At 50.1% G+C, this 23,194-nt stretch overlaps 1 protein-coding gene across 5 annotated transcripts in view; it reads right to left on the minus strand.

Annotated features, from left to right (window-relative positions):
- LOC133354619 (von Willebrand factor A domain-containing protein 7-like) overlaps positions 1-23,194 on the minus strand; it is a 28,845-nt gene that overhangs the window by 988 nt on the left and 4,663 nt on the right. For 4 of the 5 annotated variants that reach the window (XM_061571612.1, XM_061571614.1, XM_061571613.1 and 1 more), the window contains 17 exons: positions 20,883-21,051; positions 19,707-19,829; positions 16,490-16,657; positions 14,601-14,673; positions 12,929-13,026; positions 12,422-12,586; positions 11,727-11,936; positions 11,038-11,176; positions 8,444-8,601; positions 7,872-8,129; positions 7,159-7,377; positions 6,211-6,365; positions 5,618-5,732; positions 4,661-4,868; positions 3,745-3,835; positions 783-1,015; positions 96-210 (listed from right to left, as the gene is read on the minus strand). In XM_061571612.1, coding sequence (XP_061427596.1) covers positions 111-210; positions 783-1,015; positions 3,745-3,835; positions 4,661-4,868; positions 5,618-5,732; positions 6,211-6,365; positions 7,159-7,377; positions 7,872-8,129; positions 8,444-8,601; positions 11,038-11,176; positions 11,727-11,936; positions 12,422-12,586; positions 12,929-13,026; positions 14,601-14,673; positions 16,490-16,657; positions 19,707-19,829; positions 20,883-21,051 — 2,682 coding nt within the window. In that variant the 3' untranslated portion in view covers positions 96-110. Of the gene's footprint in view, positions 1-95; positions 211-782; positions 1,016-3,744; positions 3,836-4,660; positions 4,869-5,617; positions 5,733-6,210; positions 6,366-7,158; positions 7,378-7,871; positions 8,130-8,443; positions 8,602-11,037; positions 11,177-11,726; positions 11,937-12,421; positions 12,587-12,928; positions 13,027-14,600; positions 14,674-16,489; positions 16,658-19,706; positions 19,830-20,882; positions 21,420-23,194 lie in introns of those variants that run through there. The other variant, XM_061571616.1, reaches the window with a different exon arrangement.

Genomic DNA, 23,194 nt, shown 5'->3' on the forward strand with positions numbered 1-23,194 from the left:
TGCACCTACATGCTCGTGTGATTACTCGGTGCAGCAAGCGATGACTCGAGCTATCGGAGAGCGGACCGCACATAGTGGTGTGGGTGCATCCTTACCGTCCTGCTGCCGTCCTATGTCGGCATCGGCTCGGCGAAGTCGAGAGAGTAGCGCCCCAGGTTCCCCGTGAAATCACTCACGTCCAGCTTCACCCATGGGCTGCAGCACGGGGACCTGCGGGGCCCAGGGAGAGACGAGGTGAGCGGGCACAGGGTGAGGGGTAGGGAGTGAGAGGTCACAATTATGTCGTTACCACCTTGGTTACCGTGGACTTTACTCGTCGATTCCTTCCGCCCCGGTCGAGGTATCGGTCTCTAGCAGACACTTGACTGTTTCGTCTCAATATCAGTGTTCAACCACCAGAACAACTCACTGACTCATCTACTCACCCACACTCACCTAATTGCTCAAACACCATCCACTCACTCACACGCTCACTCATTGATTCCTTCACCAATACTGAGGAATTGGTTTACGAGACATGACTGTTTCGTCTCATCCACACTGTCCCATCTCCATGCGTCCCACGTCTCCCACTGTTCCCGTCCCCTCGCGTGCCCAGTCTCCAACTGTCTCTGTATTCCCTTATCTTCCTATTTCCTCGCACATCTTATTGTCCCCCCATCTTCCAGTGTCCTCTGTCTCCCACCTTCCCCGTTTACCCTGCCCTGCTATCTCCCACCTCACCCCTCTCCATCAACCCCCGCCGCCCCCCACCTTCTCCCCGTGTGTGTCCATCCCCACACCTATAATTAATCTTGTAGACTCCGTCGATGCTGCCCACAGTTAGCAGCGCCTTTCTGTCCCCAAGAGCGATGTTCACTGTGAGGGGTTCCTCCGTCTCGGCGTCGATGGCTTCGACGTCCACGCTCCAGCTGCTCCCCGAGCACAGTGCCTCACCCCCGTGCTGCACCTCCGCCGTACACGCCGATACATCCCGCGCCAGCTCTCGCACCGCAAGGGGGGACGTGTCCGGGATCTGGGTGACGACAAGGAGGAAAAGATGTTCCAATCACAAATTATGGGAGGTGGTATAATTTATATTGGAGTTGCCAGTTAACCGTGTGCAAGTTAGACGCGAATGACAAATGTTTTTACACGTATACCACCAGAAATTGCCACTATCCTCAAAAATGCTAAGAAACCCATTAGTAACATCAGCAAAAACGAGCGCTCTGAACTCGCAAATTTGAAAAAGAGGGATGACATAGTCATCCTCTCGGCCGACAAGGGCAATGCCACTGTCATCATGGATAAAACCACATACAACAACAAAATCCAGGACCTGCTCAATGATGGCAGCTACTCCAAAATCAATAAAGATCCTACTAATAGCCTAACTACAAAAACCAACAAGATCATTACCAGTTCGACTTCTCTAATCGAACCAGTCAAATGGCTCTCCCTAAAACCTTCGGCTGCTAGACCACGCAGACTCTATGGTCTTCTGAAGATCCATAAAGAAGGTACCCCACTGCGGCCCATCATGTCCACGATCAACTCGCCTACCTACAAACTAGCCCGTTTTCTGTCGGATACTTTGCTTCCCTTTACTGCCAAGACCACTTCAGCGGTACTCAACTCAACTCACTTGGTCTCTCTAATCAAGGACATTTCACTGTCCCCTGATGATGTCCTCGTCAGCTATGATGTGGTTTCTCTATTCACCAAGGTTCCGGTGCTTGACACCATAGCAATAATTGAAGACTTAGTCCAACATGGACTGAACCCTGATGTCCCTACGCTGGTTAGGCACTGCCTTACCAACACGTACTTCACCTGGAATGGTACTTTCTACAAACAAAATGAGGGTACTCCCGTGGGTTCCCCCTTGTCACCAGTGATAGCCAATGTTTTCATGGAGAAATTTGAAACAGACTCCATCCAAACATCCACCCTGCATCCTTCCCTGTGGAAGAGATATGTGGATGACACTTTCGTCATTTGGCCACATGGCCTACCAGCATTGAACCAATTTCTCGGCCACATTAACTCCATACACCCATCCATCAAATTCACCATGGCAGTGGAGAAAGATGGCAAACTACTATTCTTGGATGTTCTGTTTGAGAGGAGGCCCAATGGCTCTTTGGGACATTCTGTCTACAGGAAGGCCACCCACACAGATTCCTATCTGAAACCTGATTCCCACCACCATCCGGCACAGAAGAATTCCCGCATCAAAACACTACACCATAGGGCCCACTGCATTTCTGACCAACACCATCTGACCAGTGAATTAGAACATGTACACCGGACCCTAAAGATGAATGGATATTCGGACCAGATTATCCGCAAAGCTGTTTCTCCAACCATAGAGAGACAACCTCCTGAGACTCCGATCAAAACCATCACGCTGCCATACATAGCAGGCGGTACCAAAAAGATTTCCAAAATCTTAAACACAAGATCCAGGTCCGATTCAGTACAGTGCACAAAATCCGTGATCTGATCCCATTCGTAAAGGATGTCATTCCTGACTTGCAGTACCCTGGAGTCTACAAACTGAATTGCATTTGTGGTGATTGTTACATTGGGGAAACGAAACGACACATATCAGACCGTATTCGCGAGCACAAGGCAGATTTGAAACACGGCAGGACGAATTCTTCCACTGTGGCTGATCACTGCTACAATGCGGTGGGCTCTCATGATATTGTTTTCTCCGACACCAAAGTGCTCTGCAAGCCGTCTGGATACCACCAGAGATTTGTCCATGAAGCCATCCAGATATACAAACATAGACATAACTTTAACCGAGAAGATGGATTCAAATTGAGCAATCATTGGTAGGATGTTATCAACCAGGTAAAATCTTAGTCTTCTTTTAGTTTCTTTCATACCCGTATCTCCAGTCTCTTCAACACTCTACTACACCCCCCAGACCCACTCAGTGCACCACTCCGGCATTGTGTGTCACACCGGCGATGTCGTTTCCCCCCACTCCCCCCTCCCTACTCCACACCCCCCTCCCGTCCCCAGCACCTCTCCCAGCTCCGGCATTGTTCTCATCGGCCGTTGGTGATTGGTTGGTGGCACTCAACCCCTCCCCCCTCCACACCCCCGCCCCCCTGGCTCCTCCCCCCCACCCCTCTTGCCTTATATAATATCTTGTTACGAGCAGCTCTTGTCCGCTCCAGCAAATTATTTCTTGCTGTGGGTGTCCTACCTGATGATGGAGGCTTGTGTTGCTTCCGAAACGTCACGATTTAATTTAGTTATTTTCATGTAATTTTATTTTAATACATTTTTTATTTTATTATATAATTTTTTATTACTATTTTTTATTTTCACCTACGTGATTTTACCGAAAGAAGCAAATAGTATGCATCCTTGCAGTCACGAAAACTTCAAATCTACAATAATTCTTCTTCATACATGCGTCTCTCTACATTGACACCGAATGTGCTGAACCAATGCTGCTCAATTTATGTGCTACCAGAAGTCAGTGCGGCTGATAGGATGTGTAAAATTACTTTTATATTTTCTATGTGGACAGACGGATTTGTAAAGCATGCACATTTTCTGCTTATTAATTGTATTATGCTTTCCTCAAAGGCGCAAATGGTTATTCAGTATTGTAGTACTGGCAGTGAGTGATGTGAGTAAGGGATAGAGGAATGACTGAGTGTTGGAGTGAGGGATGTAAGTCGTGAGCAATGTAGTGAGTGTTGTCGTGCTCCGGTGAGCGATGTCTTCGTTTCTCACCTCCACTGGCGCGTTGAAGACGCTCAGGGGGATGCTGAGGGTGTAGGAGGAGTCCGGAGAATCCACGCTCTCGGCAGTGACGCGCAGCATGCTGCAAGCACGCACAGGTAGGCACACACATACGCACAAACAGGTGCGCACACACATACAGGTAGGTACACACGCACAGGTAGGTACAGGCATATCTATTAACACACGTACAAGTAGGTACGTGCACACAGGCAAGCACATGCACATGTAGGAACATACACACAGGCAGGCACACACATGCTCAGGTAGGTACACAAACGCAAAGGAAATTACAATAACAACCGCCGTTCACCACTCAGTGGTGGAGACATCTCCTCGGCGCTTGTGTCTTGCTCGGTGCAATTTTAGGTACACAGGCAGGCGCACACACACAGGTAGGTTCACACACAAAACAAAGATCACCCATATAGCCTTAACAGACTGTTGGGGTAAGTGCTGTTAGCGAACACCTATGAAGGCCGAAACGATACATGAGGGGGTGGGTGGCCAGCACCACGCCCGGCCGCCTTTGTCTCTCCAATGGCAATGTGTAGTGCACACCGCACTAGATACTCATTTGAGGCTGAGTCTACCTAGGAGAATCCCGTGACTGGTCCAGATAATCACTATCAGTGGTGTTGGCCATGAGCGACAATCAAACTCGGGACGCCGGATTCGTAGCGCCGCGCAATAACCGCTACACTACCGCACACACAGGCAGGCACACGTGCACAGGCACGCACATGAACACGGAGTGTGTGTGCAGTGATGTCGATGATGATGTGGTGATGTAATCGTGTGTCTAATGATCTCAGGGATGTCATTGTGCTTCGTGACGTCAGTGATGATGTTGTGTACGTGGCGATGGTCTCTGATGCCATTGCACCCGCGCTGCTCGCCCGCTCACTTGCTGGTGAACTCGGTGATGTGCCGCGGTGCTGCCACGGTCACGATGAGTTTGGCGGTCGTCCCCGGTGCCAGCACGGCGCTGCTGGGGCTCACGGCACTCGCCCAGCCCAGCTCGTCACGCGCTGACACTGAGAAGGATGACGCCGCAACGCCGTGGTTCTCCAGGACCACAGAGAGGGACACCTCCACACCAGGCTGCCGCGTGGCTAGAGACGCAGGCGCCACGGGAGAGTGGCGAGACACGAGCGTCACGGGAGACGTGGGCGACACGGAAGACGTGGGAGATTCGGGAGATGTGGGTGGCACGGGTACCACGGGCGTCAAGGGAAACCCGGGCATCGTGGGAGACGTGGGCGACACGGGAGACACAGGAGACATGGCATCCAGTGTCAGCGGATGTGCGTGGGTCAGAATCTATCCACTGCTGGATGAAGGTTGTCCCCCTATGGCGTTCACCATCATCACGTACGTGGTGTGACTGTGTGATGCACTCTGAGTGACTATGAGAATTAGTACGACGGTGGACTCTGAAGGTGGACTGAGTGAATGACTTTGTTGGTGGAGTGTGGACTAGGTGAGTGACTATACATGAGTAACTGCGATGGTCACTATATGAATGAGTTACTATACGAGTAAACGTCTATATCACAGGTCGCAATCGGGTACCCGATACCCGTACCCTACCCGATACCCGGCTACCCATACCCGGCCGGGTATCGGGTACGGGTACCCGTTTGCAACCCTGGCGCGGCCGGGTACAGGTACGGGTAAGGAATCAAAACCCGTTTGCGACCTCTGGTCTATATAGGTGAGTGACTACGAGGGTGGACTATACGTGTGAGTAAGTGACTATATATAACTGATTACGTTGATGGACTATGAGTGATGGAGGATGGATTACAAGTGACTACGATGAGAGGTGGATAATGAGGGTGATTCTGATCCTGTGCCCCACCTTCCTCGAAGTTGAGCTGGGCGAGACGGAAGCTCTGCACGGTCGTGAGCTGCATGTGTATGCGGCAGAACTGGAGGCCTTCCGGATCTGAGCCGCACACCTCCACCATGAACGCCTGCAAACCAGCATCCGCAGCATCAGCCACAATCTAGCCGCTGTTGGATGAAGACCACCCCCCCTCCCCACCCCCTCTAAGCCATGACATTGTGTAACGAGTTAGTTGAACCGCAATTCTCACAGCCAGATTTAGCTCAATTAGAGACGCGACGCTTCTCTTCCCCTCCAACTGCTTCGATCATCTTCGGGACCAGATCCAGAAAATCAAACTAAACTCCTTGAAAATCGGAATTACTTCCTGAATTGGATGGGAATGCAGAGTTGTTCACCAACTCACTGGTGAGCGAACTGAAAGATTAATAGTTTGCGTGTCGGGTAGCGTAAGATCTTATCGCACATATTCCTAACTGGAAAAGCAATTACTTATGAATCATAAAGTAGACATATCACAGCTCTACTCTGATCCACCCCCCACCCACCCGATCCCTTCCGATCACCCCTGATCCCCGTGTCCCCTCCCTGACTCCAATGCTCACCATGGGGTCATTGAATTGCAGGGGGACCCCGAACTCGGATTCGGTGGGTGAGACCAGGTACTCGAGGTTGCCCATGTCGGAGAGCAGACGGACACTGGACATGGAGTAACCAGCCACGCTGCCCATCGGCTTCACCCACAGCTGATACGGCTCACCTGTCTCGCCACACAGCATCACACCACGTCACAACACTTTACATCACATCACAACACTTTGCATCATACTTACGTTACACCACGTCACACCATGTCACCACATGGAACACTTCACGCCACATCACAATAACACTGCGTCACACCACGTCACAACACACTACACTGCATCGCATTGACGTTACACCACGTGACATGTTGACATGTTACATGTCGCACTGTGTTACACTGCATTGCGCCACATCACACCACACCACACCATGTCACACCGCACATACACTCACCATGTTATCAATCACTCTTAAAACCTTGCAAGGACACTGGTGTTAACATTAACCGCATCAGAACATCACCAGCACGGTCCGCACATCTTCATAAATGGAAAATTAAAGACACACGCCACAATGGTGCGATTGTGGCCATGTAAGCCAAACTATGGACCGACCATATAGGAAACCCAGAGACCCATAGAGATACACAGAGACCCATTGAGATATGTAGAACACATTAACGACAAGCGAAAGTAGTATGACTGTGGCCATGCAACCCAAATTATGGACCATTTAGTAAATCCAATGTAGTCTGTGCTCCTTCAACGGAGGAAGAACAGCAAAACTACACAAACTCTCTCGGCTCAAGCTCTCTGGTTGTGGCCAGCAGACCTGGACATTGACATCTGGCTCCTGAAAATATTGCCAAAGACCCTAATTGATCATCACACATGCCACATGCACTACCACCACATACACCCACGCACACCCCACGTGACCGACCACCGTCACCCCGCGCGCCGTACCCGTGACGGGGCGCCCCGGAATCGGCAGCATGAACCCGTTCGTCCGCTGCAGCAGCTGAGCAGTGAAGTCGACCAGGCTCCGCCCGGTCACCTTCACCAGGTGAGGCCCCGACGACCCCGTGACTTTGACCGTCCAGATGCCCGGGGTCACCGAGGTCACCCTGCGCACGATGTTCTGGCTGGAGGACACGAGCTCCTCCACGTCGGTGGCCAGATCACCTGACGACGGGATGGGAGCACGGCCGACATCAGTTGCTAGCGATCGTCTGAACCGGTTCTGGGCCTCTCTCGAGGTCAACTGAAATGTAAACGAGTACCTGGTGTGCAGTGAGTAAACGTCCGCACGGGCCTGGGCATGGCACTGGCCACACCGCCCCTTCGTGCGCCAGTCTTTATAGATGCTCGCTAACAGCACTTGCCCTAACAGCCTGTGTAGGTTACATGGGGGACCTTTGTCTGTTGGTGTGTGGGACACAGCCTGGCTGTGTACTATAACAGAAGAAGTGTGCGTGTTATACTTCTTTTTCACTGGCACATCTGGGCTGAGCCAGCGTGGGGGTGTTCATGGTATAGGTGTTTTTCCACTGGCTGTTTTCTGAACCGAGCCAGAACTACGCTGGCCTCACAAGATATCAGAATCTGGTTTGGGGACGAGCAAAGCCAGGTGTGTGACTAACAACGCAGTCATTGCTGCCGTGCAATGGAGGCGGTACCTGAGGGAAGGAACAGCTCCACAGTGAAGGAGGCCGGGCCGCTCACGGACACGGCGATTTCGGACAGCGACGAGTCCACGGGGAAGGTCACGGGGTCCGGGGTCGTGACCTCCACGTAACGCACGGAGACGGGCGCCGCGTTTAGGCTCAGCTCCAAGATGCCCAGCACGTCGGCCAGCTCGTCCTTGGTCGTCAGGATATACTGGCCACCCGACAGCGCTGTGAGGGTCTCGTATATGTTCTGACGTGGCTCGCTGGCTGTTCGGGGGGGGGGGGGGGGGAGTTGGGGAGGAGGAGGGAGGGGTTGGTGATGGTGCAGTTGGGAGAGGGTGCAGAGATAAGGGTGAACATGCATAGGTGATATAAGGGGAGAGTGGGCAATGGAAAGAGAGGGCGAGTGAGGGCAGGATCACTATGCAATCCTGTTGAGGCAAGGCGAGTGTAAGAAGTTCAGTGAGTGTGGGTATCGGTGAGTGTATCCGAGTGTAGGACACCTTGTTGAGAGACAAGGCGAGTGTCGTGAGTTTGGTGAGGGCTGGGCAAGTGAGGGTTGAGGGAGCTGTGCGTGGTACCGCGTGAGTAGAGGTCTCGCTGTGTTCGGGCCATACAGTAGGACCCCGTGTTGAACACATGCAGCCGTGAATCCGTGCTCTCTAACAGCGCCTGCACTGCATCCTTCTTCTCCGCCTCGTCCTTTGCTCCCGCATCCGTGAACAGGTAAATATCCGACCTGTAGGCATGACAGTCGAGGTCACAAGGTCGCAGTGATCCCAAAGGTGACAAAAACGTCAAGCAGCCAGCAACAAAATGGCACTGTCAAAGTTGTCAAAGACACCAGTTGACACGTTTATTATAATTTTTGCAAGTTTAATTATTGTAAGAGCTTGGGAGGGGGAAGATGATGGGAAGAAATTCCCAAGTGGAGCAGTGTGAGGGAAGAAGCATGAAGAGAAGTGAGGTGACCCGCAGAGTGGCGAGTGAGTCGGTGAGTGAGTGAACGATTGAGTGGGTGGGTAAGCGAATGTGTTCTGACCTGCAGTGTGGAGGTTGGACACAGTGTGGATGAGAGGGAAACAGTTTTGTAGACCAAGTCCTCAACATGGATGGAGGAATTAAGTCGTGAAGTTCGCAGTAACAGTAACCATGTTAGCAATAGAAGAGCAATAAAGAGGTGACTGACCGCTGATGAGCGAGTCACTGGAGTCCATTCGTGAGTTCTTCATCATCTGTTTTGCCTCACGGCAGATGTGGAGCGTGCGTTCACAGGGAGTTCCTGTTTTTTTATGCTAATTTTGGTCACGTGACCAGGAAGTGACGATTTTAGATTTCCACTGTACCACGCGGGCGTCGGCCATTACACAGATAAGTCAAGATGGCGGCACGCATCGCATCTCAGTGAGACCACAGCCGCACTTGTCCATTGTGGGAGCTTAAGAAGCATTATCTGTAAGTTTGTTTATATTCCTATAATATTGGCAATGCTGTTGTAATGTTGGAATGACCGTTATAGTGATGTAAATGCCTTATTGGTGCCGTTAAGTTGTTGTAGTAAATACGAGGCCTAGTTAGTAACGAAGCCTGCGACTTTCCTTATTGTGGATGTTACGTGTGATTTAGTAGGTCGAGTCAGACTTGTGCCTATGTTGCGATCCTGAGAGTAAAGATGACGAAGTATCTCATCCACAGTTTAGTGTTATGTGTAATGCTGTACATTTGGGGTGCAGTGGAATGAATACACGATGTGCCTGTATGCAACGCACCGGCTTGTGCTTTGTCTAGTTGTTCAGTGGTAATGTAGGGGCCTGGTCCGTCCAGGATCTATTGTTATCTAAGACAATGTTCTGATGCTGTGGTGTTCATTGTGTTGGTGTTTCCGGATTATAACAGATGCTGTATCTGTGTTTTCTCACCAGTTTTACCTTGTTACAATCAATAAATGACGATTGGAGTTGGACGTTCATCCTGGCTCCGAGGGTTTATTGAACGCAAGGTTATCTACTCGACTAGCGGTGCAACGCAGCGCACAGCGAGGCCGAGATATCATCCATCACCCTGACTGCTTTACTCTAAATTCTAGCCAGTGCAGTGAGGTAGGAACTGGGTGCTCCACCCCAGACATGGCAGCAAGATTCCAACTTCGACTGAATGTGTGCTGTATTTAGCAGTGATAATAATTGGAGTTAAAGACAAAGGCCTTGTGAGAGAGAAGACAACCAAGCATCTTCGATGCCTCCAGAACCTCTTGTAAAATCTGCCGTAGGACTGCTCTGTGTGTACAGCCAAGGTTGGAGGTCTCACAAGAAAGGGTGAGTGGGCTACACTCGTACATTACTCCTACACGAGAAAACCGTGTCATACCCCAACCAAGAAAACGTGTTTCAACTTTTCTAGCCGGGCGGTGGTGGCTGTGTTGCACGTGGCCTATAATCCAGCACGGTGGAGGCACCGAGGATTTGTGGATCACCGCACAAATGTTGTGAAACTCCCTTCCCGTCGGCGTCGAAGAAGAGCCGTACCCTGGCACGTCAGAACAACGCAGTACAGCAAGTGGACTAATCGCCACCTGTTTCCATCTGTATGGGGATTGAACGTTGTCCCTATCATGCAAGGCATGGGTTTCTTCCGGGTTCTCCGGTTTCCTCCCACTTGTATAAGCACCCATTACTTGTCTGGGGGGGGGGGGGAATTAAATAAATAAATAGATGTGTGGGATCCTGCTGAAAAAGAGTCCTACAACTAAAAATAAATAAGTAAACAAGTCTAATCACCCAGATTAGAATATAGCCATTCCATGACAGGTCAAAGGAGATTGTCGTTCTAAGCAAATTCATGCTTTAACGATGGCCAAGAAAAACGTTAACATTACCGGAGGAACCATGGAACTGCCATCCTGACGTGATATTACAATTGACTTGTGCGGTAAGTGGTGGGGGACACTTCCTGATGACAGGTGCCACAGATGTGGGTCGGAGCGTTCTGCCGATGGACGTGCAAGGCAAGGAACCGAGAGGTGGACCAAAGATGAGACGGAAAGACAAGACCAAGGAGGATATGGTGAGCATTCGCCTCAAGGCAGGAGGGTACCGCAATCAGGGCCAAGTAGACAAAGACAAGCAGGGCCGCCGAGCCTGGGATAAAGCAAAGGAGAGCGATAGGTCACGGTTACCCGGGCTGCGAGTTCTGCAACGCAATCTCCAGGGCTGTGAGCGCCATCTCAGGGCAGTCTCCGCCACCACCAACTTGTAGCGAGTCCAGTGCCTGGTACATCTCTGTCCAGTCCTTGGTGATCAATGGTTCGGAAACATCTACTCACACACACGAGGGAAACGCAGGGTCTCAACACGGAGCCCCAGCAAACCCCAAGCATGACCTTGTTTGCACAGAGTGGTCTGGGTGGGAGGGCATGAAATAGTCAATACTAAACAAACTCTAAACAAATGCCCAACGCTAAATGGAATGAGTAGCAATGTGATCAGCTCCTGCCCATCGTACAGTCTGCTCTGGCTCTCTCCACCGTCTGAATGAGGAAAGGTTCAATGTGGTTTTGGGTGTTTTTCAAAGTAGCAGACTTTAAATACAAACATATAAAGAACACGGACACTGGTGTTAAGTTCTCACGGCGTACTGACTGACGTCAGATGCGATGATGCGTCATGAGCCCCTGCCCCTGCTTGACCCCGAGTCAGATTCAGATGCCATCTTTGAGGCCAGCAGCATATCACGGTTTGGTGCCGGCTCGGCTCCGCAAACGGCCGGCGGAAAAACCACCCATTAGGACAGCTGGGTTGGCTCAACTCGGATGTGCCAGTGGAAAAGGGGCAGAGGGGGCCCCAAGAAACCCCGGGGGCCACGTACCGGGGTCACTGAAGGTGACGAGCACATATGTCTCGGGGGCCTCCGTTTTGTTGGCCACGTTCAGCACCATCTCCTTGGTCTTGTCGCGCACAAATGCAATGTCGTCACCCATGCTGCTCGTGACGTCCACCACGTAGACAAGTGAGTGCCGCTCCAGATTGAACAGCTGCATGAAGAGCTCTTCACCCAGCTGCTCCAGCACGCTGCCCGCTGTGATGAGAGGGGGTCGCCACATGAGGGAAACCGTGACCTGATCCCAAGTCCACCCCTGACAACCCCAAGTCTGACTCGAACCGCACCCCGCCTACCTTAACTCTGACTCCCATCCTTACTTTACTTCACACCCTGACTCTCTCACCCTGGCTCTAACCCTGACCATGACTCTAACCCTTACTCGATCTTCCCCCTGGTTACCCTGACTTGAACCTCACCCCGGATACCTTAACTCTGACTCTCAACCTTACTCTCTCACCCTGACTCTAACCCTGACCCTAACTCAAACTCTGATCCTTAACCTTAATGCTGAGCCCTCTCGGTGTCTCATCAGAGTTGAGGAGGAGGTTTCGGAATGCTACCAACGCCAACTACCCCACACTCTCGTACAGGTAGTGTGACGAGGTGTGTGTGATCAGCTGTGATCGTGGTGAGCTGTGTGGTGAGGTTGGTAATTAGGTGGAGCTGGCTCTGCGTCCCACCAGAGTTGACGAGGAAGTCTCGCGTGGCGATCATGGCCACCTGCCCCGCTTTGTCGTGATGGTAGTGGTGCGGAGAGAGCTCCGGCTCCAGAGTCTCCTTGTTGATGCCGCCCGTCGCAGTCTCATTCTGCCACGCATCGTTTATCCCGCCATGACTGCACTTGACTGCGTGGGGTGCGGGGGGTGGAGGGGCGAGGACAGAAACATGGTGATGTCCACAATGACACAGCGAGGCTCGTAAAGCCAGATGGCCAAGCGCTAGCGCCCCTTGTTGCAGGGGTTACCGGTTCAAATCCAGCAGGCAGCCCATGTTATTACTGTGGGTTTATCGACCATAAAAACGCAATCTGTCAGCTTCATACAAAACATGACTGCTACTAAGGAAAACATTCGGCAGTTTCATTAGCCAAGTCTGGGGTGTGCGGATATATGCGAGCGAGCGGCGAGCGAGTGGTGAGTGTGCGGTAAGGTGTGCATAAGGCAGGTGCATGACACGTGTGAGCTCACTTGCAGGTTTATTGCTGCATCGTCTGCCAGGCCTGTATCCACTGGTGAGCAGTGAATCCGGAATGGTGTTGTTCAGACATTCGTACACGTTGGGGTCACTGTGTAGCACAAAGAGGTTACAAATGCGTGATGCATAGACGTACGGTACAACAGCAGCCTATGACAACCTGCAGTGCATGGTGGTCGACCCATCCAAGCAATCTCTCCAACAATGTATACTGTACGTAGGTGTTCTCAGCCAGTGATTCATAATAGATTTTTTTTTGTTAGGCCACTTAACGATCTGACCAAATCTGTGTCGCCAAGGCCACCCACCACCGGCATAGCCCAAAACAATTTGTCACGCGTTTAACGGGTCAATTTATTGTTTCAGCTCAACTCACTCGGTGAAAACTTACGTACAATCCCCATAACCTGTTGCATCGTATTGCTAAATGTGGTTGTAAGGATTGTTCCTAAACTGTGCCGTGCCCATAGCACAGGTCCTCGGGCACGAGTGTTGTAATGCGACTGAGTATTCATTGCCGTAGCCACCCTGAGTGTATCGCCACGTATTTCTTTGTACAGATTTCCTTCGCTTTACGCAGTAGATGTGTAATAAGAGCCTATGTCGGATTCACGTGGTGATCGGCTTTGCCGGTCCCGCTTTACAGCCAATGGGGGGAGAGCCTGGGAGCATGGCCTCGGCGTGATCACGGGATGTCAGCTAGGTGGTTGGTTTTGCTGGTCTTGGCCTCAGCCAATGGGAAGACAAGTCAGGGGCGTGGTCCCGGGAGTTGATGGGGAATCTGGAACATTCGGCGCAGGCTATTGAGGATTTGCTGGAGTGTACCACGTGACCCAGGCGTTAAATAAGGGGAGAGAGGAGAGACACGTGGTCAGACACGGAAAGAAGAGAGAGAGAGAGAGGCCACGCGCGAGTGGGGCTCCGGGTGCCACGTGGTGGTGGGTCTCTGGTGACTGTCTGCCCGCTTCCCGTTGCCTGCCAGCAACGGGGAGTGTTTGTGAACTGCAAAGAAGTGAAATAAAAGGACCGATTCCACAAGCCGTCTCCAGCGTGTTATTACAGGTGCATTCCAATAAAGGGGCGTGCAAAGTGAAAACACCCAAGACAGCTGTCTGCCGAGTAACACATACAGTAACACACACACAATGTTGTCCGTCGGTCAACCGCACAGCCGAATCTGAGTGAATCCAAACCGCATATTGCGAATTTTAGGTATAAATAGGTTAGCCAAACCCACGTAAAGCGAGGGAAATTTGTAATTAAAGTTCCCTGTAATGTGAAGTTGCTCTAATAACGCGTCCTGTCCTACCGGGTCCTACTGGTGAAATGTGCCTGACAAATGTAAACAGTTATCATTACACAACATATTCACACACCCGTGTACAAAAGACAAAGATCCCCTAGTTTAGCCTCACGATTGTTGGGACAAGTGCTGTTAGGGAGCACATATGAAGGCCGGAATGGCACACAAGGGGGTGGGTGGTCAGCACCACACCGGTTGGCAATATTTTTACACCGCACGAGGTACTCAATTGAGGCTGAGTCGACAATGTGCACACACACATGGAGCATATGGAGAGAGGGGAAGACGGGGGGGAGGGGGGGTCTGGGAAGATGGCGCGGGAGTTGGAGGGGGGCAGGAGTTGGGGGGGGGCGGGGGCTTGCCTCGTGTTCGTGCAGTCTATGCAAGTGGCCACGGTTGAGTTTGCAGTTTCTGGAAATGGCAGGTTCTTGTTCACTGTAGGAGGGAAGGGTGGAGAACAGGCAGCAATGACATTCAGTGTCGAGTCGCGTAACTATCAAGTGTACAGGCGGTGCAACTGCACCAGTGGCCACGGACCTTCGTGGCCTAAGTACATTTCAAGTGATTGCTCGAGAGCAGTGCATCTCAAACTGTGTTGGCGGGTGGACCACGCAACCAATGCAAACATTCCCGCGGACCACACAGCCCACACCCCTCGTGACAAAACGAAAAATATATAACGCAGCTAAAAGGGCATTGTATGGGGGGTATTTAGATCTTAGGGTTAGGGTAGTTTACCTACGGTTTATTAATTAAATATAAAACAAATATGAATGAATGTCCAAAACACATGATATAAACATTGTCATTATTTCCAGATCAACCTTGAGTTGCATGAGCCAGCGGAACGTTTGGAGGTTGAAAATGGGTCCGCACACTCGAAAGGGTTCGGAACCGCTGCTCTTCAGTTTCATGTATTAGGTATAGCCCTGTGAGCCATTCGGCTCTTGAATCGGGTGCAACCGCAACAAACAAAAAACTAAAACATGAACAAGAAAACATCTTAAAGTGACTATGTGACTATGTGCAAACAGAAAATCCAAGAAAAGACAGCAAAATATTGCAGAAAAAGCACCGTACACCGACGCTGTGCAAAAATCCCAGTGGGATGCAAGTCAAACAACAACAACCACAAGACAACTTAGATTAAGGCCATCAGTCTAACTCCGTACTACAACAAACAAACATGGCCAAACCAAAAAACTTTTTGAAATCACCAATAAAGCCATAAAAGCTCTAAAGTCGAGATTGATGCTATGGGGTGGGCCCCCTTACCCCGTGCTGTGAAAGTGATTGTGCTGCGCTCCACATTCACAGAGCCGCTAGGAGGCGCTGACTCGTGTGCGTTTTTTTTTCTGGGCAATGATAATAATTGACGATCCTCAGCGCGACTGTGGTCATGGCGTCCCAGACCATAGAACGTATCGCTTCAACCTGCCCACTAACATCTGTTGCGGGCAGCACTTCATTTATCCAATTAACATCTCAGGAAGCCGTTAAGTGGATCTTCAAACGAGGCATCTCATTGCATGTTTCCTCCTTTTATGCGGGTAGATGTAATCCAAAAATGGGGCGAACAAAGCGAAATCCCGTACCATGGACCGCAAAGACCCAACCCACAATGCACCGCACGCGGAGATGAGCTGCCTGCCGAGTAGCGCATACAATACAGTGCACCACACGCAATGTCTCGTGTCCGACCGCATAGCAGGGACAATTTAAACCGCATATAGTCAATTAATGGGTAGAAATAAGTTAGCAGCATATGTACGTAAAATCGCACAAAGCGCAGGAAACCTGTATCAGCTTTCCCCGCCTTACAAAAGATGAAGGGCTAGCCACGCTGGGGCGCCCTGATGCACTTGAGCTTTTGATGAGTTAAAGAACTCTATAAGATACCCCCCTTCCCCAAAACCCCCTCGCGGGTCTTTGTACCCCACCAATATATTTGTAGAGGTCGTGCGGGGGCACGCTGAGGTTAGATGTAGGGGTCATGGGACCCATGCGTGACCCCTACAGATAGGTGATTGGGGGGAAACACGCAAAATATACCATATTTGTGCGAATTAAGGAAAAAAGTGGAAAGGTTTTTTTAGAGGTGTGGGACCCAGATGAGAAGGTGCTACAGGGCTAACAAAATATGGGTGAGTATGCGGTATGGGGGTCAACAAAGCAGTGAGCAAGTGGAACAAGGCTGGACACACTGGTGGGTGACGTGTACAGGTGGGCACGACCCCTGCACCCCACGTACCCAGGGCCTCCAGGGGGATCAGGTTGCCCTGCTCGATCCAGTTGGTGTTGGAGTAGAACTTGTTGAGAATGTGCAGCATTTGACCCAGGCTCTTCCTCGCCAGGGCTGTACTGTTCGAGTTTGCATAGGCCATGGCCATATTGTGGAACCTGCCCAACTCCCCTCTCGCTGCACACACACAGACACAAGCACACACAATGGCCCTGGGTGCAAAGCCATAAGACCAAGTCAAGGCTGCAGGGCCCTTTAGGTGGAAATATAATAATACAGTGATCCCTCGTTTATCGCGGTTAATGGGGACCGGAACCCCTCGCGATAGGTGAAAATCCGCGAAGTAGGATCGGCCCCCCTAGGAATTTCCGTATATGTGTGTGTGGGTACCAGAATGTTTAAAATATGTATATTTATACTTTATATATATATATTTTTTATTTACATCTATTTAATTATAAAACCTTAATATTATACATTCACTCTCTCTCTCATACGATACGTATGGGAGAGGATGTGATGATGCGCAGCCAATCAGCTCACGGGATACTGTACATCCACTCGTGCTCTCATTCGTGGATCTCGTGCCGGGAACCAATCACGTGCCTTGTCTGAGTGCCCGTGGGTACAGTATGTACAAAGCCTCTGAGAGAGTGTCTCTGTTTGTCTGGCATCCTGGGAAACCGTTTCTCTCGCGCATCACGATGAAACAACAACGCTGCTTTCCGCAATACGGCTGCCGATATGGCGGTATTTTTGAATTTTTATTTTTCGATGAATATTTTTGAAAAATCCGCGATGCACTGAGGCCGCGAAACTTGAACCGCGAAGTGGCGAGGGATTACTGTAATAGGTTTTACCCTTTCTGGCAATTAAACAAGTGTTAAGTTGTTCAAACAACAAATAGATACATATAGCAAGGAATCAAGTCTGCATTAACCACACGTACTTATGGTGAACATGATAATATATGCATTGTCTTTGAAACTTATTTGCCTACACTTGAGACAGCCTTTTTATGGCCTAGTCTCACCAGTGTAAGACCAGAGATCAATGCCAAAATGTGAACAGTTCAAAGCCTATGCATATATTAGAGCATTTATAGCTCGGGTTGAGCAGTTATATCCTTCAGACAATTTTGCTCGTCTCAAAGTATGAAAAATAAGAATAGGCTATACCATTTCTGGAACTAAAACCAGTGTTAAGATGTTTTGTTGGAGTGGGTATCAATATATAATAGGTGACGTTTTGGGCAGTGTACCTTATTAGCGTGATTTCGAAAAATGAAATGATATATAACATACAAATCCGTGAGTGTACTCACAACTTATCCAACGGCAAAGATCCCCCCTATAGCTTTAACATACTGTTTCAGTTTTCAGATTCATTTATTTGGTATAGCCCTGTGAGCCATTCGACTCTTGAATCGGGTGCAACCGCAACAAACAAAAACATGAACAAGAAACATCTTAAAGTGACTGCGCACAAACAGAAAAATCCAGGAAAAAAACAGCAAAGTCTTCCAGAAAAAACACCGTATATCAATGCTGTGTGTAAAAATCCCAGTGGGATGCAAGTCAAACAATAACAACCATAAGACATTTTTCGATTTAAAGCTTTCGTGACTGCAGGGATTCATCTTCTTGGTTCTTTCGGTAAAGTCACGTAGAAGGGAAGTAATAAAATACTTCCCTTCTACGTGACTTTACCGAAAGAACCAAGAAGATGAGTACTTCCCTTCTACGTGACTTTACCGAAAGAACCAAGAAGATGAACCATAAGACAATTTAGATTAAAGTTATCAGTCTAACTCTGTACTACAACAAACAAATATGGCTAAACCGAAACGTTTTCGAAATCACCAAAATAAAGCTATAAAAGCAATGTAACAGTGATCATAGGAACTGTGATTGACATAACATGTGTAGGGGTGTTACCGGAGGGCAAACAAACACACAAGGGGTGTTTGCGCCCGCACGCGTAAGGGTGCCTACATCCACGTCCGCAACGGTTAGCCCTGGGGGGCTGTGACGGCGCTGTGATCCCCCACAGCCCCACCCCTCGGGGGGGAGTTGCTATATAAGGCGGGGAGCCGGTAGGCTCGGGGTCGAGTATTACAGCTTAACCAGCGAAGAGCGAAGACCAGCAGGATAGGCCCTGGGACTCCCCTGGCTCGCTGTCCTTCTAAGGACCGACCAGGGCAAGCCAGAGGCGCGGCCCTGAGAGCCCAGAGCCGATGCTCTTGTAAGAGCCGGTCTGATTTGCTAAGGGTGCCGAGATCCAAGCTTGGCCAGAGCTGGATCAGCTAGCCTCCCCTAGCTCTCGAGTGGAGGACCTGGGAGCAGACTAGCCGGGCTAGCGCTAAGGGTGTCTCCCTGTTAGACGGGTGAAGGGGCCGTTACCCCTTCAAGTATTGTGTTCTGCCCTTTGGTTGAATAAATAAGTGTGCCTCTGACTACGTCGTCTATGTATCCTTGAACTCACTACACATGTACTACCAAACTTTGCAGCCATAGCTGGCTGCATGAGTCACTCCAAAGCAGCAGGAGTATCAGTAGGAGTATCACAAATTTTCAATGCGCCTTTAAGATCAGCACACTATAAACAAAACACGAGATCATACTTTGCAGCGGTCATCCGGAGCGAAACATTTGATTTCAGGCCACTGAATAGCAGTGTTAGCTAGGGGTGTACAACTCCTCTAGAACAGTTTTGAGTGAAGATCTCAAAGGTAGTGATCCAAGTTACAGTTTATTGGCGATAGAATTCCAGACCCGGGGGCATCAATAGCAAAGGCCCTTCCTCCGAGGTTGGGTGGCCAGCACCACACCCGCTCGTCCTTGTCTCCCCAGTGGCGATGTTTACACACCACACCAGGTACTCATTTGAGGCTGAGTAGACCTAGGGGATGACCATGACCGAGGCAGCATGGCCTATTAGGTGGATGCTGTTGTCAATTCATCACGTCGAAAATTTAAATGATTTACAACATACAAGTGCGTGGGTGTCCTCACACTCACTCACCCTTGTACTCACCCAGCTGTGTACTCACCCCACGTGCACTCGCCTGTGCACAGACGCACACTCGCGGCGGGGGCATAGACGGGGGGAGAGGTGAGAATGGGAACCCCCGCAGTAAGGGGATGATGATGAGGGGGGATGAGGGGGGATGTGGATCACCGTGGCTGGGGTGCGAGAGGGGACCCGAGTCCCCCGCGGTACCTACTGTCTGTAAATTGCTCGCAGTTGGCGTAGTAGGAGGTAATGTCGGGATAGGCCTGTTCCATGAAGTTGTTCCCGTCCACCACCTCCTTCAGAGCCTTGACTAACCTCACCGCCGACACGTTACCTAGCAAGAGGGGGATCAGAGACGGGTCACTCACCACCAAGCCTCACCATCACTCACCTCAACAATAAATCCCCTCACCACCTGAGTCTCACAAAGCCTCACCTACCCACCAATCCCGTCACTATCTCTCACCTCACCATCTCATGTCTCACAAAGCCTCACCTTCCCACAAATACCCTCAGCATCTCTCACCTCACCAACTTATGTCTCACAAAGCCTCACCTTCCCGCCAATCCCCTCACCATTTCCCACCTCACCACCCCGTGTCTCACAAAGCCTCACCTGCCCGCCAATCCCCTCACCCGATCGCCTCACCAACTCTCGCCTCGCCAATTAATAATTTAATTACCTCACCTCACCACCATCTCTCGCCTCACCAATTAATCCCCTCATGCCCCTCGTCTTTCACAAAGGGCTGTGGCACGGCCTAGCGGAGTCGCGGTCGCAGCTCGTTGCAAGAGGTTCACGGTTCGCCCCCAGCGGCCGCCCCAGTTAATGCTGCACTGTGAATTTAACCACGGGCGTGTTGATCACAAGAGTAGGCCGTTGTGTTCCGGCGTCATCGTACACATAACGACCAAAAATAATACATCGCACGTAACTCAATTGTGGTGATACACAGCAGCAGCAGTCACCGCACCCTACTAGCAGCAGACAAATGCGCGCTTGCAAACCAAAGGGACAACTTGCCACTGAGGGGTGCCCTGCCACACGTGTAGAGATGTGATGTGATAAAGCGCTCTGAGACGCCGTAGGGCGCTATGTGAAAAAAATAATTGTTAAAGTTTCACCTTCCCGCCGATCAATCCCTTCACCACTACGCCTCGCCATCACTCACTTTGCCAATCAATCCCCTCACCACAACCATCTCACCACCTCTCCTCTCTCCCCTCTCGTCCTTCACCTCCAAAGCGTCTCTCCCATCTCCTCCCGATATCTTCCTGCGCCTCGTCCCTTATCCGCCTCCTCGTGTCTCCTCTCACCCTCCCGGTTTCTCCCTCCTTCCCACCACCACCACACCGACCCGCTTCCATCATCTCCCCGTTACCTCACCTTGGTAGTACGCCTGGATGAGCGTGGTCGGCGTGAGCGGCGAGAGACCCTCCAAGGCACCCGGCGCCAGCCCCGCTTTGCCCTCGAGGAACTTCGCCACGGCTCTCAGTGCCCCGGTCTCTGTCACGGACTCGTCCGTGTGGTTGGCGCGATACGTGCCCAGGGAGGCCTGGTTCGGGTAGAACCCCGCGGCGGGATCATGGACCAGGGTCAGGGTGAAGATCAGGGTCAAGACGAAGGGCACGGCGAAAGTCATGGTTAGGGTAGGTTGGGGGGCAAGGGAAGGGTCAAGGGGGTTAGCGAGCGATCGACGCACAGGCAGGCGTAGGTGATTGGGAGCGTGAGTGACAATGCTGACGGGTAAGATAATTTAGGCGGTGAGACTCTGATGGGTGAAGGATTTAAAGAGAGGGTTGTCAGAATTGTGCGGTTGACAGACCGGCGGGGTGAACCTATTAGTGAGTGACGTGCCAAATTGACACACACCCACAGCCTGGACCTGGTTCTGAGCAGGGTCAGTTTAAATCTGGCGTCTTCACTCCCTGGACCTTGGCCCCGTGTCTCTTATCCGTCGGACATAGGGCCAATAAATCACATAACTAGACACACCATCACTAGGAGCGACACAATCAATACAAAACAAAACAAAGATAAAGGCTGTTGGGGCAAGTGCTGTTCGCGAGCACGTATGAAGGCCAGCACGGCACACGAGGGGGTGGTTGGCCAGCACCATGCCAGCTTATTATAATAACCGTGCAGTCTCCAACTTCTCAGTTTAGCAGAAATTACCAGATCATCAGTTCACTCCGGACACATCCCTTGACCTGGGCATCTGGTCCAACACCATGTGAGACTAGGCTCTAAGGAAAGCTGTCTCGGGTTTGGACCAATCAACTTAAAGGACAGTGTATACATTATCAGAGTTATGTTTTTTGTTTGCATTACGACTGCAGGTATTGTGGTCTATGCAAACATGACTTCTTGTAAAACAAGGTGTCAGTTTTGTTGCCAGATAAAAGGGTAAAAAAACAATTATCAACTTCTCCACAAATTAGCATTTTTCCGCAAAAAAAAACACAAAAATTTTGACTTTATTACATTTCTTATATTTAAAGTCGTACCCATCAGAAACCGCTCAATGTAAAGATTCCGTTCTTTTTGTTTATTAGAAAGAACACAAATGAATGAACGTAATACTCTATGAGGGGAAGCTCCTATCTTTTACCGTTTTCGAATTATTCACATTTGAACACATAAAATGTATATTTTTTTCGTTAAAAACCGCCTGAATCCGAAATATCGCAAAAACAATAAAACGTAGAACAATGGTTATCGCTTTAATTGTACTTGCTGTTTAACGCTCTATCAAACGAAAAAAACGCAATCTTATATTTTGAACAGTTTTTTAATGACACGCACAAACATGCTATGGGGCACTTAAATTAGAGATTTGGGGGCCTTAAAATGAAAAATCTAGGATTTTCAGATTTTTACTGCGGTTTGTCCTAAAAGCTACCTATGTACCAAATTTCTACTTTCTACCTTCGTCGAGAAGTACCCTAGAGGTTTTTGAGACACAGAAATTAAGGTATTTATTTATTTCGATAGTTAAGGCAGAGTTCTCATCAAAAAGCCACGTATCAACAACGCTCCCTAATAGCAGACTAATTGACTATGCAGGCCGGAGCTGCGGACATGTGCCGTGTAGGGGCTACTACCACTGAGGGTTCCCTTGGCGAGACTGCAGCAGGGTATGGTTAAGTTAAGATGTGGTTATTTTTTTTAGTTAACGCTTCACTGAGTGTCATGACTGTTGCAGGCCTACCACGTTTGCGCAGATAGGGGGTAATGGTTGCTTCTCTATAATCCCCAATGAGTAATATACGGTGTAATTTATTTCAAAATGTGGCAAATTTGGACCATGATGCTGGCACACAATAGCAGATGGTGCGTAGTAATATTTTAATGGCTACTACCACCACCACATTAATGAGGGCGGCCACTGGATTCGAACCAAGAACCCTTGCAACAAGCGGCGTACGCGATACCTCTAGACCATGACACCTGGCTATGAGCTGCTGGGGCGTTTAAGCAAGCGCAATGTGGATGTAGATCCTTATTTCTTATTCCCTGAATGATAAAAGTCTATTTTGTTGTCCTTCCCCCGCACCTCTGATTAGCACGGTTGGCAATGTAGGGTGCGAAAGAAGTTCAACATACGTACAAGGGAGACTTGAATCTATTGTTAATGCTCAGATGGGTGATCTGCACCAGGACTTGCCAGGTCTAGGTGTCTCTATGTAAATCTATGG

The sequence above is a fragment of the Lethenteron reissneri genome, chromosome 48, assembly GCF_015708825.2.
Source record: "Lethenteron reissneri isolate LAM-NWPU_2019-01 chromosome 48, ASM1570882v1, whole genome shotgun sequence".
NCBI lineage: Eukaryota > Metazoa > Chordata > Hyperoartia > Petromyzontiformes > Petromyzontidae > Lethenteron > Lethenteron reissneri.